At 45.8% G+C, this 16,247-nt stretch overlaps 1 protein-coding gene across 1 annotated transcript in view; it reads right to left on the bottom strand.

The window, feature by feature from the left end:
* The window catches only part of AFG3L2 (AFG3 like matrix AAA peptidase subunit 2), a 21,047-nt gene that overhangs the window by 4,066 nt on the left and 734 nt on the right, over window positions 1-16,247 (bottom strand). The window contains exons 2-5 of the mRNA XM_058439694.1: window positions 15,073-15,318; window positions 10,653-10,768; window positions 6,735-6,935; window positions 3,892-4,086 (exon numbers count right to left, since the gene is read on the bottom strand). Coding sequence (XP_058295677.1) covers window positions 3,892-4,086; window positions 6,735-6,935; window positions 10,653-10,768; window positions 15,073-15,318 — 758 coding nt within the window. The remainder of the gene's footprint in view (window positions 1-3,891; window positions 4,087-6,734; window positions 6,936-10,652; window positions 10,769-15,072; window positions 15,319-16,247) is intronic.

Consider the following 16,247-nt stretch of genomic DNA (forward strand, 5'->3'; position numbering starts at 1 on the left):
GCTCAGGTGATCCTCCCACCTCAGCCTCCAAGTAGCTGGGACTACAGATGCACACCACCATGCCGGGCTAATTTTTTATATTTTTAGTAGAAATGGGGTTTCACCATGTTGCCCAGGCTAGTCTCGAATTCCTGGGCTCAAGTGATCCACCCACTATAATCCCAGCCTCCCAAAGTGTTGGGATTATAGACATGTACCACAGTGCTTGGCCAAAATATTATTTCAACACGTGACGATACAAAACATGATCAAGGTTTTTTTACATTCCTTTCTTCATGCTGAATCTTCAGTAACCAGCATGCACTTGACATTTAACAGTTCTCGATTCACAGCGGCCACCAAGTGCTTGGCAGCGCTCCGCAGCTGCCTTACAGGGCCACACAGGCTCAGGGAGAGGGGAACGACCAGGGCTCTGCAGGCAGGACACCTGGGTCAGACCCTGGCTGTGCCGCTTACCCACTGTATGACCCTAAGCAAAGCTACCTGACCTCTCTCTGTAACAGCCTCTTCACCTGAAACTGATGTAAGAGGTCACTAATGTTAGCCACCTCATGAGGTCACAGGGTTTTCAGAAAGGAACCCTCAGGCAGTGCCTGGTACACAGGTGTTGGGTGAATGCTGGCAAGCCCTCAGGTGCACACTCCCTGCCCTCGCAGAGTCTGGAAGGCAATGGTTTCAGGAGCACAGGCCCTAGCCCCCTCTGTTCTCCATAGCCTCCCTATCTCCTGGCTGGTTCTGCAGTATTCTGCACGTGGCTCATTTTCTCTGATGGACCATAAAGTACTTCAAAGCTGTCCAGTGTTTCAAGAGCCTCACCATGCTAACCCAATTCTCCTTTCAATAAACAGACCTTGGTTGTGCAGCGTGAGTCGTGTGAGTACAGACACTTTGAGACTGGATGGGTGGGAGAACTGGGGAGATTCTCACATCACTGCAGACCTCCTCAGTGCCTCACAGAGGGCTCATCTGGACTGGGCTCTTCTGCGTTCCTGTCTTTCACAGCTCAACACCTGGCTATCTGGCAGCCCTGACCTCTGTTCATATTCTGATTGCAAATGCGCCTTGCTCAAATCCTCTTGGGTGTTGAGACCAAACCCTTGATCACTCCCTTTCCTCCCCCTGCCTAGGGATGCCTTGGAGTCATTCTTGGGCTTTCTTCTCTTTTGTTCTCTATGAAGTCTTGGTTTTCCAGCTCTGCCTTTGCCTTTTTATTTTCATGGCCACCCCTGCAGGCACCACCTGAGGAGTGTTGAGATGCCCCCACTGCTTCCAAGATGGTCTGGTCTGTGTTCCTGTTCCAATCCAGCTGGCATGCTGCCGCCACACTCTCCTGAAATGATCTTTTCATCATTTCTGCTCAAGATTCTTTAAGGACTCCTTTAAGAACTACTACAAAATAAGGAGGCTGGGTTAGATCATTTTTAAGATCACTTCTACTTCTAAAGCTGTGTGCCTCAACTTTCTACCTAGCTCTGGAGGGCCTGGGACTTATGAAAGGAAAATAAAATCTCGGGACCCTAAACTCATTATGCCAAGGGGAAAAGTTAAGCTTGGAAACTGAGTTGCACAAGAGCTGCCTTCCTATTGTTCCTAAAGAGATGGCTGCAAAGACAGAAACCATTTATCTCCCCAGGTGGCCTCCCTCACTCATTGCTCACAAGGAAATTCCTTGTGGGCCCTAAAACCTTTACCCTGAAACAAAGTTCTGCTGGATCTCACCCTGACAATGTAAGTTAACAGCTTATCTCACAGGAATGGACAAAGACCAGACCAGAAATCATCCCTCTGCCAACCTGAGACAAATGTGTATTTGACTCCTTCTTCTACTCTATGTTTACCTTATTGCATGTAAAATGAGGATTTACTGAACAAGAGATGCATGCGTAACTGACATCCCTCTACCCCTCCTTTCACATGTCACATGTGGATTCAGTGGGCAAACACCAAGAATGCGACCACTCATCTCACCACCTACCCTCCCCTTTTTCCCCTTCCTCCTTCTCTTCCTGCCACTCTTTCCCCTTTAAATAGTCAAGCCCTCGAAGCTCTCTCTGGAAAAAGCAGGGACCACAGATCCCCTGTAACTGGTGTTTCTTTTTCCCTGGGTACATCCTCAACCTTGACAAAACAAACCTCTAAGCTGACAGAGATCTGTCTCAGCCACTCTTGGGTCTACAGGGTCCACCACCTGCAACTGCAGCAGGCTCAGGGCTGCCCCCGGGCTCCACGCCGCACAATCTTCCTTCCCCTTCCTTCAGCTCTATGACCTGCTCATCCTTCTGGGTACCTCGGCCCTATCTCCTGCAGAGCCTTCCTGGACCACTCTGCCCATGCTGGCCTTTCCTTCTGCAGAGCCCTGCTGCATGCTTTCCAGTGTTTTGGGGATGCTGGCGCTCACTCATTTCACTGCACACTTTTGTGCACTGACAGCATGGATTCTTCTGAATCGTCTAACATAGGGGTTATAGTCGGCTTCTTGAAGACTTGCTGATTGAACAGCATCATCTTAGTGAAGCTGCCTTTGCAAAATTATAACAGCAAGAGAAATTTGGCATGGCTGACTCCATCTTGCTTCTAGCCTCACACACTGTCCTCGCTGGTTCCTGGGTGCGGGCCAAGCTAACTTCGGGAGGAATTTATAGTTTAAATGATAATAGCACTTCCCCAAAACTAAACCGCCCTTGTAAAACTAAAGAAAGGCCACCTAGTTAGGAGGATAAGAGGAGCCTGAATTCTACTAAGATGTAGGCATGGTTAAATAATTACCAGCCATTATTCTGGAGGTCAGATTTGCAACTTCCCCAAGTACTCCTACAGATAACATCTCTACTGTAAAACTTAGGCTTGGCCTTTTGAGATAGCTTTTCAGCTTTTTGCATTTCTGACAACCAATGGCTCCACCTGGACTTACCAACTGGTCCTGTGGCCCCACTCAGAAACTGACTCAGCACAGGAGGATAGCTTCCATGCCCTATGATTTCACCTCTGCCCCAACCAACCAGCCAGCATTCCCCACTCCCTGGCCCTTACCTGCCAAACTATCCTTGAAAAACCCTGGTCTCCAAGGAGACTGATTTGAGTAATAATAAAACTCCAGGCTGCCATTCAGCCAGCTCTGCATGAATTAAGCTCCTTCTCTACTGCAATTCCCCTGTCTTGAGAAACTGGCTGTATCTGGGCAGCAGGCAAAATAAATCTATTAGGCATTTGTGTCAATCCCTTATAAAAGGCTCTTACATTTGTGTTTTTCTCATTACAGTATAGAATATTCAAAGATTTTTTTAATTCTAATTTTTTTCACATGGACTCTGGAAAATTAAGAAGTTACCAAATGCAAGAAATCCACTGAGTTCAGAAAGGGTCCCTTCCTTTTGTAGGTGCTATCAAATGAGGTACAACAAAGACAAACACAATGCTTTCTTGTGGAAGTTCATGAGCAAGCCACAAGCAAGGTAACTTTGACGTACCAATTTCCTACTTAACAGTTCAGCTGCTTCTTTTACTTGCCCTTTCATCTTTCACTACCTATTCATTTTAGAGATGAAACACAATGGTAAACCAGGCAATCATCCTTCTCATTAGGAGTACTATGAACTATCTAGTGAGGGAGAGTCCTGATTTGTTTACTTTGTGCTTATTGACAGACTTCATTAATCATTCAGTCATATTCCTAAGAGCCACAGGAGCCGGGACAGTGTCAACTTCTGCTCACCACATTGCAACCCCCCCATGAAGACAGAGCAGACAACGAAACATCAGAACGAATGGAGCCATGGGTGAGCCAGAGAGAGGGAATTCTGCAGTCTACACACCAACTAAAACAGTCCATCTATCACTTCAATCTTTTTTTTTGCAAAACTGTAAAGAATTATTCCTACAACTGGCACCTACCTTCTCCACGTCAGCTTTCTTTTCTGTGAGAAGAGCTACTGTTCTTTTATAAGCATCATTAATAAGTATTCGTACTTCATCATCTATCAATCTTGCAGTGGCTTCACTGTAAGGTTTCTCCAATACCATGTCCCCCTGACGTGGGAGGTCAAAGGAGATTTGTCCAACCTTTTCATTCATGCCAAACTGAACAATCTGAAAAATACATAATTAGTGGTGGTAACATATGATTGCTCTTTAACCAGACAAAATCTACACAGCAGCCCGGAGCCAGCTAAAGTGCACAAGGGTGCTCTGTGTAGCCAGCAACAGCAGCAGCAGCACAGTGCTTTAAACTCACAACTAGAAACACAGAGCCAGAAGCCCAGGCATAACACCTACAACAAAGTTAGGATGCAAATCCCAACTGTATGATATTACTACCTGGCTTCTCTCTTTTTTTTTTTTTTTTTTTAGACAGAGTCTTGGTCTGTTGCCCAGGCTATAGTGCAGTGGCACCATCTTGGCTCACTGCAACCTCCACATCCCGAGTTCAAGCGATCCTCGTGCCTCAGCCTCCCAAGCAGCTGGGATTATAGGCACCTGCCACCACTCCTGGCTAATTTTTGTATTTTTAGTAGAGATGGGTTTTTGTCACGTTGGCCAGGCTGGTCTTGAACTCCTGACCTCAGGTGATCTGCCCGCTTCAGCCTCCTGAAGTGCTGGGATTACAGGTGTGAGCCCAGCCACTACTCGGTTTCTTTTTGTTTTTGTTTTGAGACAGGGTCTTGTTCTGTCACCCAGGCTGGAATGCAGTGCATGATCATAGCTCACTGCAGCGCTGACCTCCTGGGCTCAAATTATCCTCCCACTTCACCTTCCCAAAGTGCTGGGATTGCAGGTATGAGCCACCATGCCTGGCCTGATATTACTATCTGTACAAGAGAAGGTAGAGAAGAAGCAAGAAGCATCTGATAGACCTGAAGAAACAAGAATCCCCAGCTGCCAACAGGTTCTTCCCAGGAAGGATGGCATGCCACTCACGCTGAGAACACGTGAGACCAGAAGGGCAACTGCATTTCCCCGTTCACTGACTCCATGGGGCCCAGGGGAGTCTGAAGATGCTGATCCAGTCTGGACCCATAAGCCCCCAAAACTAACCAGCACCACAAAGAAGGAGGCTTCTGCAAGTAAGACCCAAACTGACTGGAAAAAAGAGAAGGCCCAGATAAGAGTAGGGATCAAAAACAGCCAGGGATGCTTGGAAGGTAGGAAACCACATTCCTAACATTTCATGAACACAGTCAGAAAAGCTCCGGGACCTCCTCCCACCTAAGAGAGCAGCAAAACAAATTTCAGGTAAAAATAGGCAATAGAAAAATCCCTTATAAAGTTATTGTAAGAAAAAAACAAGCTGAATAGTGTCTCCAGAGATAAGTGGGATGAAAAGACGTGTCAATATTACAGAGGAAATCCATATCTTCTTATTTCAAAACAGGCTAAAAAAAGTCAGGGAAATGACATATGATATGAAAGATCTACTTAAATCAGAACTAGAAAAGCTTCAATGAGGTGCTAGGAAAAAAAATACATATCAAAGCCACCACACCCAGCCTGAAATAAACTTTAAATACTGTACTAAAAAAAGGTTTCTTGGGGCCGGGCACGGTGGCTCATGCCTGTAATCCCAGCACTTTGGGAGGCCAAGGCGGGCAGATCACAAGGTCAGGAGATGAGACCATCCTGGCTAACACAGTGAAATGCCCGCCTCTACTAAAGATACAAAAAATTAGCCAGGCGTGGTGGCGGCCACTACTTGGGAGGCTGGGGCAGGAGAATGGCGTGAACCTGGGAGGCGGAGCTTGCAGTGCGCCCAGATGGTGCCACTGCACTCCAGCCTGGGCGACCGAGACTCCGTCTCAAAAAAAAAAGGTTTCTCAGCCAAGCACAGTGGCTCATGCCTGTAATCCCAGCGCTTTGAGAGGCCGAGGCGGGCGGATCACCTGAGGCTTGGAGTTCAAGACCAGCCTGACCAATATGGAGAAACCCTGTCTCTACTAAAAATACAAAACTAGCCAGGCGTGGTGGCACATGAATGTAATCCCAGCTACTCAAGAAGCTGAGGCAGGAGAATTGCTTGAACCCAGGAGGCGGAGGTTGTGGTGAGCCGAGATTGCACCATTGCACTCCAGCCTGGGCAACAAGAGCAAAACTCCGTATCAAAAAAATAAAAAGCTGGGCGCAGTGGCTCACGCCTGTAATCCCAGCACTTTGGGAGGCTGGCAGATCACGAGGTCAGGAGATTAAGACCAACCTGGCTAACACGGTGAAACCCTGTCTCTACTAAAAATACAAAAAAATCAGCCGGGCGTGGTGGCGGGTGCCTGTAATCCCAGCTCCGCGGGAGGCTGAGGCAGGAGAATGGTGTGAACCCGGGAGGTGGAGCTTGCAGTGAGCCAAGATCGTGCCACTGCACTCCAGCCTGGGCAAGAGCGCGAGACTCAGTCTCCAAAAAAAAAAAAAAAAAATTAGCCACATGTGGTGGCTCACGACTGTAATCCCAGCTACTCAGGAGGCTGAGGCAGGAGAATCGCTTGAACCCGGGAGGCAGAGGTTGCAGTGAGCCAAGATAAAGCCACTGCACTCCACTCCAGCCTGGGCAACAGAGGGAGACTGTGTCTCAAAAAAATAAAGTTTCTCTTCGTAAGTTTTAATTGCTTTACTTCTTTTAAGAGATAATCCTTGCCTAAAAAGCCTAAAACAGTGAAGCAACAACTATATTGTTTAAGAGCCATTCATGGAATGTCAATTTCTCGTGCAAATATGAACACATGAGGAGGAAACGCACTCTTTCATATACTCACTTGGGCGTATGCACTCTGAGTTACTTTTCTCAAGTCATCTTGAGCACCAGTTGTAATTCTTCCAAAGAAGATTTCTTCAGAGACTCGACCACCTAAAGTCATACACATCCTATCCAAGAGCTGCTCTTTGGTATAGAGGTATTGTTCTTTTGGTAAATACTGAGCATAACCTAGTCCTTTGCCACGTGGGATGATGGATACCTGGTAAGTAGAAAACAGTGTTGAAGATCCTACTACAGATGAAGACTTGATCAAAACATCTGTGTATAAACAGATAAACTCATTGACTAAAGCACAACAGCCGCACAGTCCATCAGCCCTGGTGGGATGTGATCTAGCAGTGACTGCTCAGGAGGAGTATTTTCTCTCAGGATAAGTTCACCTTGGAGTGTTTTTTTCTTGAGATTGAGATGGAGTCTCGCTCTGTCACCCAGGCTGGAGTGCAGTGGCGCGATCTCAACTCACTGCAACCTCCACCTCCCGGGTTCAAGTGATTCTCCTGCCTCAGCCTCCTGAGTAGCTCGGATTATAGGTGCCCACCACCAGGCCTGGCTAATTTTTTATTTTTAGTAGAGAAGGGGTTTCACCATGTTGGTCAGGCTGGTCTCGAACGCCTGAGCTCGTGATCCTCCTGCCTCAGCCTCCCAAACTGCTGGGATTACACGCATGAGCCACCACACCCAGCTACACCTTAGAATTCTAAACAGCTTTTTTTTTTTTTTTTTTTAAGTAAAAACAGGGTCTCACTTTGCTGCTCGGGATGGTCTTAAACTCCTGACTACAAGCAATTCCCCCACCTTGGCCTCCCAAAGTGCTAGGATTACAGGCATGCGCCACTACACCCAGCAAATTTCTTGTTTTGTAAAACTCAATTGAAAGTATTCCATCTTGACATTCTGACAGTTCTGATGCTGTGCAAGCGTGCAGGCTTCATTCAACTCTGCTGTCGGACGTGGCCACACCCTCCTTTGAAGGAAGAGGGGTACAGCAGGCCAAGATGCTTGGCAGCCTTTCCTTTCCAGTCCTCTTTTGCAATTAAGTAAATTCCTTTAATTTTAAAAAAATTCAGTTTATTGAGAGATGACATATATGGTAAAATGCACCCATCTGAAGTGCAGAGTTCAATGAGTTTTGACAAACATAATGTCAAGCCACAATGAAGATACAGAATATTCTCATCATGCCCAGAAAGTTCCCTTGTACCCACTGGTAGAGAGTCTTTCCCTCCACACCCAACCCCAGGCAACCACAGACATGCCTTCTGTCCCTACGGATTAGTTTAGCTTCTAGAATCGCAAATAAATGAAATTGTATAGCACATACTTCATTGTTTGGTCTCTTTCCGTTTTTGAGATCCACAGATACAGCTGTGTGTATTAATAATCATTCATTTTTACTGCTGTGCACTCCACTGCTACAAACATACCAAATATCCATTTCATTCTTGATGGAAGTCAGGGTTATTTTCAGTTTATTGATATTATACATAAAGTAGTAACAGTCTTTGCATGGACATAGGTTTTTGTTTCTCTTGGGGAAATAAGAGTTGAATTGTTTGGTCACATGGAAGTGTTCGTCTACCTTTATAAGAAACTGCCAAACTGTTTTCCAAAACAATGGTACCATTTTACATTCCCTTTTTTTGTTTTTGGCAGAGGCTCATTCTGTCCCCCAGGCTGGAGTGCAGTGGCGCGATTGCTGCTCACTGCAGCCTCCGCCTCTTGGGTTCAAGTGATCCTCCCTGTCTCCAGTGATTCTCCTGCCTCAGTCTCCCGAGTAGCTGGGACTATAGGCGTTCACCACCATGTCTGGCTAATTTTTCTATTTTTAGTAGAGACAGGTTTCACCATGTTAGCCAGGCTCGTCTCAAACTAACCTCAAGTGATCTGCCCGCCTCGGCCTCCCAAAGTGCTGGGATTACAAGCGTGAGCCACTGCACCCGGCCCCATTTTACATTCCTATCAACAACGTGTGAGTGTTTCAACTGCTCTGTATCCTTATCAACAATAAAGACTGTCTCTTTTTCATTTTAACCATTCTAGCAAGTATGAACAGGTAGCTCATTATGCGTGAATTTGCATGTCCCTGATAAATAATTATACCCTGTGTGTGCTTAATGCCCACTCGCATACCTTCTGGGAAATGCATGTTTAAATCTTTCACCCATTGTTTTACTGGGTTGTTTTCTTATTATTGAGTTCTAAGAGTTCTTTATAGGTTCTAGATATAAGTCCTTTGTCCTATATATGTACTGCAAGTATTTTCGGAGGATGTGGCTTGCCTTTTTATTTTCTTAACTGTCTTTCAAAGAAAGAGAGTCTGAAATTTTGATGAGATCCCACTTATCAACTTTTTCTTTTGTGGCTCATGCTTTTTGTGTCCCAAGAAATTTTTGCATAATCAAGGACACAAAGATTTTTACCTGTATTTCCTCCTAGAAGTTTGATGGTTTTAGTTTTTATGACCTATTTCAAATAATTTTTTGCATATGATGCAAGGGTTACTGTTCACCATTTTTCCTGTGAATACTCTGTTGCCAGAACCACCTGTAGATAAGACAGTTCCTCCCTCTTGAATTATCCTGGTACCTCTGTGAACCAAAAGTTTGTGGTTCACTTTCCAGGCTCCATTCCACCCCACTGGCCTGGGTGCCAATCCTCTTACCAGCACTACACTCTCATCGCTGTAGCTGCACAGTCTTAATACTGGGGTGAGTAACTTACACTGTTTTGGCTACGCTTACTCATTTGTATTTCCATATTGGTTTTAGATTCAGCTTCTCAATTTCTACAAAAAAAAAATCTGCTATAATTACCAGAGATTGCACTGAAATTATCAATTAGTTTGGGGAGAAACTGACGTAACACTCCATGAGCAAAGTCTACCTCTATTTTTATTTAGGTCTTGTTATCAATGTGCATGTCCTACAAATATTTTCTTAAATTTATTCCTCCATATTTAAGTTTTTAGATGCTACTGAAATTGCTAATGAAATTGAATTTTTAAAATTTCATTTTCCAATTGTTTATTGCTAATACACAGAAATACAATTGGTCTTTGTATACTGACCTTGAATTCTTCAACCTTGCTAACTTTACTTATTAGTTCTAGTGGCTTCTCTGTGGGTTCCTTAGGATGTTTTATGGACACTCTAATGTTGTCTTCTCTATGGTTCCCTTGCTTCAGGGGACCCCCACACCCCTGGCCTGCCTTAAGTCCCAGCAGCCCTGATACCCATCTCAAGGCAGGGAGGCAGCTGCTTTCTGTCATCTGTGCTGCAGCAGTTCAGGAAATGCCTCAGTTGAAAAGCAGAAAACTTAAAAATCTCACGTGGTTCCCCCTGTCTTTCAGGGGTAGATTTCTCTTTGGTCTCTGCTTACTCTTTTGCCAGGTTCTCTGGGATCGCCACTGTGCATGTGTAGTTTAGTGGTCGGCCTGGGATTTGGGCAGTTCCTACTCAGATTCGGGCCTCACCCCTTGGTAGTTTTCTTGCTTCTGGGATTTTCCTGTTAAATTTCCAGTATTCTTCAAGTCCTGGACTATCTCCTCTACCACCTCAGGATAATAAAGACTATGTCTCATACCACTGTAGTGTGGAGATTATGAAAAACCCTTTGGCAAGAAAGCCACAGGCTCCCAGTTCAAACCCACTGCAGCTGCTGCTTTATAGGAGCAAACTCTCCTCCAGCTCTCGCCTGCTTTTGGACACTCTGTGGTCCCTTTAAATAATTTTCCGTCCAAATTTTATATTTATCTATGGGATGGTTTGTGCAACTATGGTTACCAGAAGTTACCAGAAGTTTTGGCTAAAGCCTTGTTTCTTTCTCCTTTGCGGGAGTGTAGCTTGCTTCTTGAGTGACTGCAGCAAGCATCTCCTCACGCATGCACTGGCTGCCTAGTGCAGCTACCCTGCTTCACCTTTAAAAGTGGGTCTGCATGCTCCAGATACCAGCCGGCAACCGCATGGCCTGCTTCGTGGTATGCCACAGTCTTCTTCTCCTCAGGCTGCAGAACCTGCGTTTTCTTCTCTAAGCCTAACAAAATAAAAACAAAAAAACCCAAGCCATTGTTTTAGTGACACTGACATTAAAAGACAGTTATACAGTGCTATACATTGCCTTACCTAAAATGGGGTTTGGAGACTGAGCTGCCTATCACAATCCAAAAATTCCTAATCAAGGCCAGGCACAGTGGCTCATGCCTGTAATCCCAGCACTTTGGGAGGCCGAGGTGGGCCGATCACTTGAGGTGAGGAGTTTGAGACCAGCCTGGCCAACATGGTGAAACCCCGTCTCTACTAAAAATACAAAATTAGCCAGGCGTCGTGGTGAGCGCCTGTACTCCCAGCTACTAGGGAGGATGGGGCAGGAGAATCACTTGAACCCAGGAGGCGGAGGTTGCAGTGAACTGAGATCATGCCACTGCACTCCAGCCTGGGCTACAGAGTGAGAATCCATCTCAAAAAAAAAAAAATTAAATTAAAATTAAAAAAAAAAATTAAATAGAATCCCCAATCAAGGTCAGAATAAAAGCAAAAGGTCAAGTTCAAAATACAACTACAGCAAAAATGCACTCACTCCCCCATCCCCAGGCCTGCTTTCACCCTAACTCTCTCACTTTTAAGCCACACACCCTGTGTTTTGGGAAACAAATAGAAATGCAAAATAAAATTCAGCATTAAGGTCATTTTAAAACACGCAAAATTACAGAAACCAAAACTCTGGAAAGGTCCTCATTGCATAGTCTAGGTATTCAGAATTATCAAATACTGGGCACACGAAGATGCCTGCCATAAGACACTACCTGTTGTCTGTTCTGCTGGAAGGCAGAAGAGAGTCTGAGAAAGCAGGGAGCCAGTTCAAGACCCGGAGCTACCTATGTGGAGCCAGCCAGGCTGATGCTGGCGCACCCTCACCTAACCAGCCAGCCCTATGGCTCAGAGCGAGCCACAGAAGTGGCAGAGCAGACCCAGAGGGCAAACACCAATGACACAGGGCCCACAAGACCCGTGCTGCAGCCCGCATCCACCACAGTGCTGACCGGACTCCAGTCTGAGCGTGATTCTTCTCTGGCCTGGATCAAGGTGGGCTCTGCCCCTCACTCCGTACCTCTGTGCTGTAAAAACTAACTGCGCTATTTGTACTAAAACAAATCATCACACAGTGGCAAAAGTAGTTTTGCCGTGTTCATGGTAATCCACCTGAGAATTTCTCAGCTGATGTTAAGGAGACTGGAAGACAAAAACAAAAGCTGTGTTCCCAATGACACAACCCAAGACAAGCATATGCCACAGGGCAGGAAGTTACAAAACAGGAGTTAAGTCTGTCTGCCGATGAACACTTCTGGCTTATCTGTAAAAGCAAAGAAGCCTTTCCCCACAGTTCACCTCAGGAGTCATTCATTTTCTCAGTGCCTATCTCACTACACAACACTGCCTGCCGGGCCAGTAGCTGCCTCAGAGCAAAACCTGCGGCTGGGTGGCTGCCTGCCCTGCCCCGCCCTCTCTGATCACTTCTCCTTAACCTAAAAAAAGGCATAAATACACAGTTTTCACCTGTCTCTACAGTGAATTATTATATTTTGCTTCATTCCATTCACAACTCTTTTTTTTTTTTTGAGACGGAGTCTTGCTCTGTCTCCCAGGCTGGAGTGCAGTGGCGTGATCTCGGTTCACTGCAAGCTCCGCCTCCCGGGTTCACGTCATTCTCCTGCCTCAGCCTCCCGAGTAGCTGGGACTACAGGCGCCCGCCACCACGCCCGGCTACTTTTTTGTATTTTTAGTAGAGACGGGGTTTCACCGTGTTAGCCAGGATGGTCTTGATCTCCTGACCTCGTGATCCACCTGCCTCGGCCTCCCAAAGTGCTGGGATTACAGGCTTACGCCACCGCACCCGGCCCCATTCACAACTCTTATCATCTGAGGTTTATCTTTTCAGTAACAAATTTATAAAAGAAGAGGTCTGGTGATTCATTCATTCATTCAACAATTCATTGTTTACTGGGCACCTATCCCCAGCAAACCACATTGCTCTACCAGCCTCTGTCTTCACTGGAAGCCCCACTCGTCTGGTTTTGTACCCTCTACGCAGATGAACTGTCAAAAGTCACCCTAACACGCTCACTGCCAAATCCAAAGTTCCTCTTCGTCCTCCACACCCCTGTGCCTTGCCCTACGGCCGGCGCCTCATCTCCTGTCTCCTCCAGCCTACAGGTCCCCGTTATCAGCACATCTTCCTCGCTTGTCTGCTGATTCACCTTCAGTGCTTGTGGTACACCATGAGCACTGGTGACCTTGCTGACTCACCTTTCTCTCCTCTTACCAAATGTGGGCACTGGGTAACATTTCCTCTGCAACTCCCTCTCTCCCAGGAAGGTGGCTCCAAGTGTCCCCAAACGCCCACCTCACTCCACCTGGCACACCCTGGGACCACAACTGCCCGTTCCCAAGTCGCACACGCATACCCTGCCCCGGCTCACATGCAGGACAGCTCATTCTCCACGAGCCAGCTCCCTCTGCAAGCGCCCTATGCTCCTGCGGTCTCTCAGTCTGTCCTCATTTTTTTTACGGCTGTCACTGGTGCTCCCCCCTGCTAAGCTGTGGGCTAACGGTGCTCACAGTGATGACTGCAAGGTTCTCTGCCTCCAGATGCTTCCCTTCTCTTCAAAGCCTGATTCATTCTCCTAAAATACCACTGATCATTATGTTACTCAGTGGCTCACGCCTTAATCCCAGCACTTTGGGAGGCGGAGGCAGGCAGATCACCTGAGGTCAGGAGTTCGAGACCAGCCTGGCCAACATGGTGAAACCCCATCTCTACTAAAAATACAAAAATTAGCCAGGCGTGGTGGCACGCACCTGTAATCCCAGCTGTTTGGGAGGCTGAGGCAGAAGAATTGCTTGAACTTGGAAGGTGGAGGTTGCAGTGAGCCAAGATCAAGCCACTGCACTCCAGCCTAGGGGACAGGACAAGACTCTGTCTCAAAAAAAAAAAAAAAAAAAAGGAGTTCAAGACCAGCCTGGCCAACATAGTGAAACCCCATCTCTACTAAAAATACAAAAATTAGCCGGGCGTGGTGGCAGGCACCTGTAAATAGCAGCTACTCGGAAGGCTGTTTATTTGAACCCTGGAGGCAGAGGTTGCAGTGAGCCGAGATTGTGCCACTGCACCCCAGCCTGGGTGACAGAATGAGACTCTGTCTCAAAAAACAAAAAACAAAACAAAACAAAAAAACCCACCTTAATTCAACACTGGCCATAGGACAAAATTTTAAAAGCCTTTGAGCTTAACATTCAAGACTTTCCAAAACTGACCAGTTTACTCTCCCTCAACACAGGGTAGACTGCCTCAAGTCCATCAGCCAGGCCACTTCCACGCCACACCCGTTTCATCCTGAGCCTGGGGCACACCCCTCCTATTCTGTGGAACTCTGCCTGGCGCAGGGCTTCCCCCTCCTTTGAATGCCCGAGTACTTGAATTGCTACTTGCCTTTGGGGATTAAATCAGAAGCCCTATGGAATGCTAAGAAAACGTGCTGTGTGCGCTCCCCCTATGCTGACTGAGGAAGCACTTCCAGCTCTATGCCTGTTACAGCTATTTTATTTTATTTTATTTATTATTATTATTTTTTTTTTTGAGACAGAGTCTCACTCTGTTGCCCAGGCTGGAGTGCAGTGGCGCGATCTCGGCTCACCACAACCTCTGCCTCCCGGGTTCAAGTGATTCTCCTGCCTCAGCCTCCCAAGTAGCTGAGACTTCAAGTACATACCACCACGCCTGGCTAATCTTTGTATTTTTAGTAGAGATGGGGTTTCACTATGTTAGCCAGGCTGGTCTCAAACTCCTGACCTTGTGATCTGCCCGCCTCGGCCTCCTAAAGTGCTGGGATTACAGGCGTGAACCACCGTGCCCAGCTGTTACAGATATTTTACACCCATCACCTGTATCTAGCACAGAGCACCTCTAACTCATGTGATGAAACTTTTGTAAACAGGAAGGTTGTGAGCTTTTTAAGAAACTTGATTGGTATAATTCATGGGTAGACACCTCACTGCTGGCTGCCTGTGCAAGTAAAGCATTCGTGAGCTTCCACCTCAAACTAACCCAGCACCATAGACCTCCATGCAGAGGGCAGGTGGCAGGGGACGGTGGGGGGAAGGAGGAGGAGAGGGAGGGGAGGCATGGGAGGGGCCATGACATCAAGAGAGCACAAGTATGGTGAGCCCCAGGGCTGAGTGGATGCACTTTCTTTGCTTCTAGTTCTTGCCCAAACAGAGAAATCCCTGGCCTCAAATTCATTTTATCAGCCTTTCCACTTGAGTTATGTTCAGTTTTCTTACCACCAATCACTCGCTCAATTGCCTGTTCAAAGTGTTTCTGATTTATGGAATCTGACAGATGCCTTGCAGCAATCAACGCAGCTTCATTACAGACATTAGCAACATCAGCACCTAAAAAATGAACACAGAACAGCTTACCCACCGAAACACGCCCAAACTGATCAGTCACACGATATGGACAGCCAAATCCATAGTTAATTTTTAAATCAGCAGTACAATGAATAAAGGTTTTGTGTAAATATAGTTCTGTTTTGACTCATGATAACCCTAAGCTATTCTAGCGTTTAATGTAAGCCTGGTATAATTCTGGCCCTCTGAACTAAGATGAAAGTATTAGTGGTCAATAGATAATTACAGGCAACTATTTACCGTAATAGACAATATGGCCCACATAACAGCAAACTAAGACAGCATCTAAAAATGCTCATTTAAATAACTTAGTTCTATTACCTGTGTTGGGAAAATGGCTTGCATAGATATTAGGTGAAGTACTGATGTATGATGAGAAACCTAATTTTTATAATCACCTAGTACATTCAGTGAAACAACTAAACTTAAATGTAGCTAAAAGCTTGTCAAATGCTTTTTAGATCCATCTCTTTAAATTAACGTTTCAGTTAAGTATATGGTAGCACAAATAAGCTACAGCATACCATCTGTGTTAAATAAACAAATATTAAAACATTATAAATTTCAAAGTCCAAAGACAAGTAAAAAGTTAGGACCCCTGGAACATCTTCTGACCACACTATTGTATATAGTCTTTTCATACTTCTCAAACTGTTCTTTTTTTATTTTATTTTGCATTCAGAAGGAGAGAAATAGGGAATGGGAAAGGATCATATTTTACATTAAAAAATTACTGGAATAAGCACATGAAAAGATGCTCAACATCACTAGTCATTAGAGAAATGCAAATCAAAACAACAGTGAGATGCCAAATCACACCAGCTAGGATGGCTATAATAAAAAAAGACAGTGACGAGTGCTGGCAAGGATGTGGAGAAACTGGGACCCTCACACGTTACTGGTGGGAATGTAAAATGGCACAGGTAATTAAAACAACCTGGCAGTTCCTCAAAAAGTCAGAGTTACCATATGACACAGCAATTCCACTCCTAGGTATATACCAAGAGAAACACCACAAAAAATCTGTACACCAATGTTCATGGCAG

The sequence above is a fragment of the Hylobates moloch genome, unplaced genomic scaffold (genome assembly GCF_009828535.3).
Source record: "Hylobates moloch isolate HMO894 unplaced genomic scaffold, HMol_V3 SCAFFOLD_5, whole genome shotgun sequence".
NCBI lineage: Eukaryota > Metazoa > Chordata > Mammalia > Primates > Hylobatidae > Hylobates > Hylobates moloch.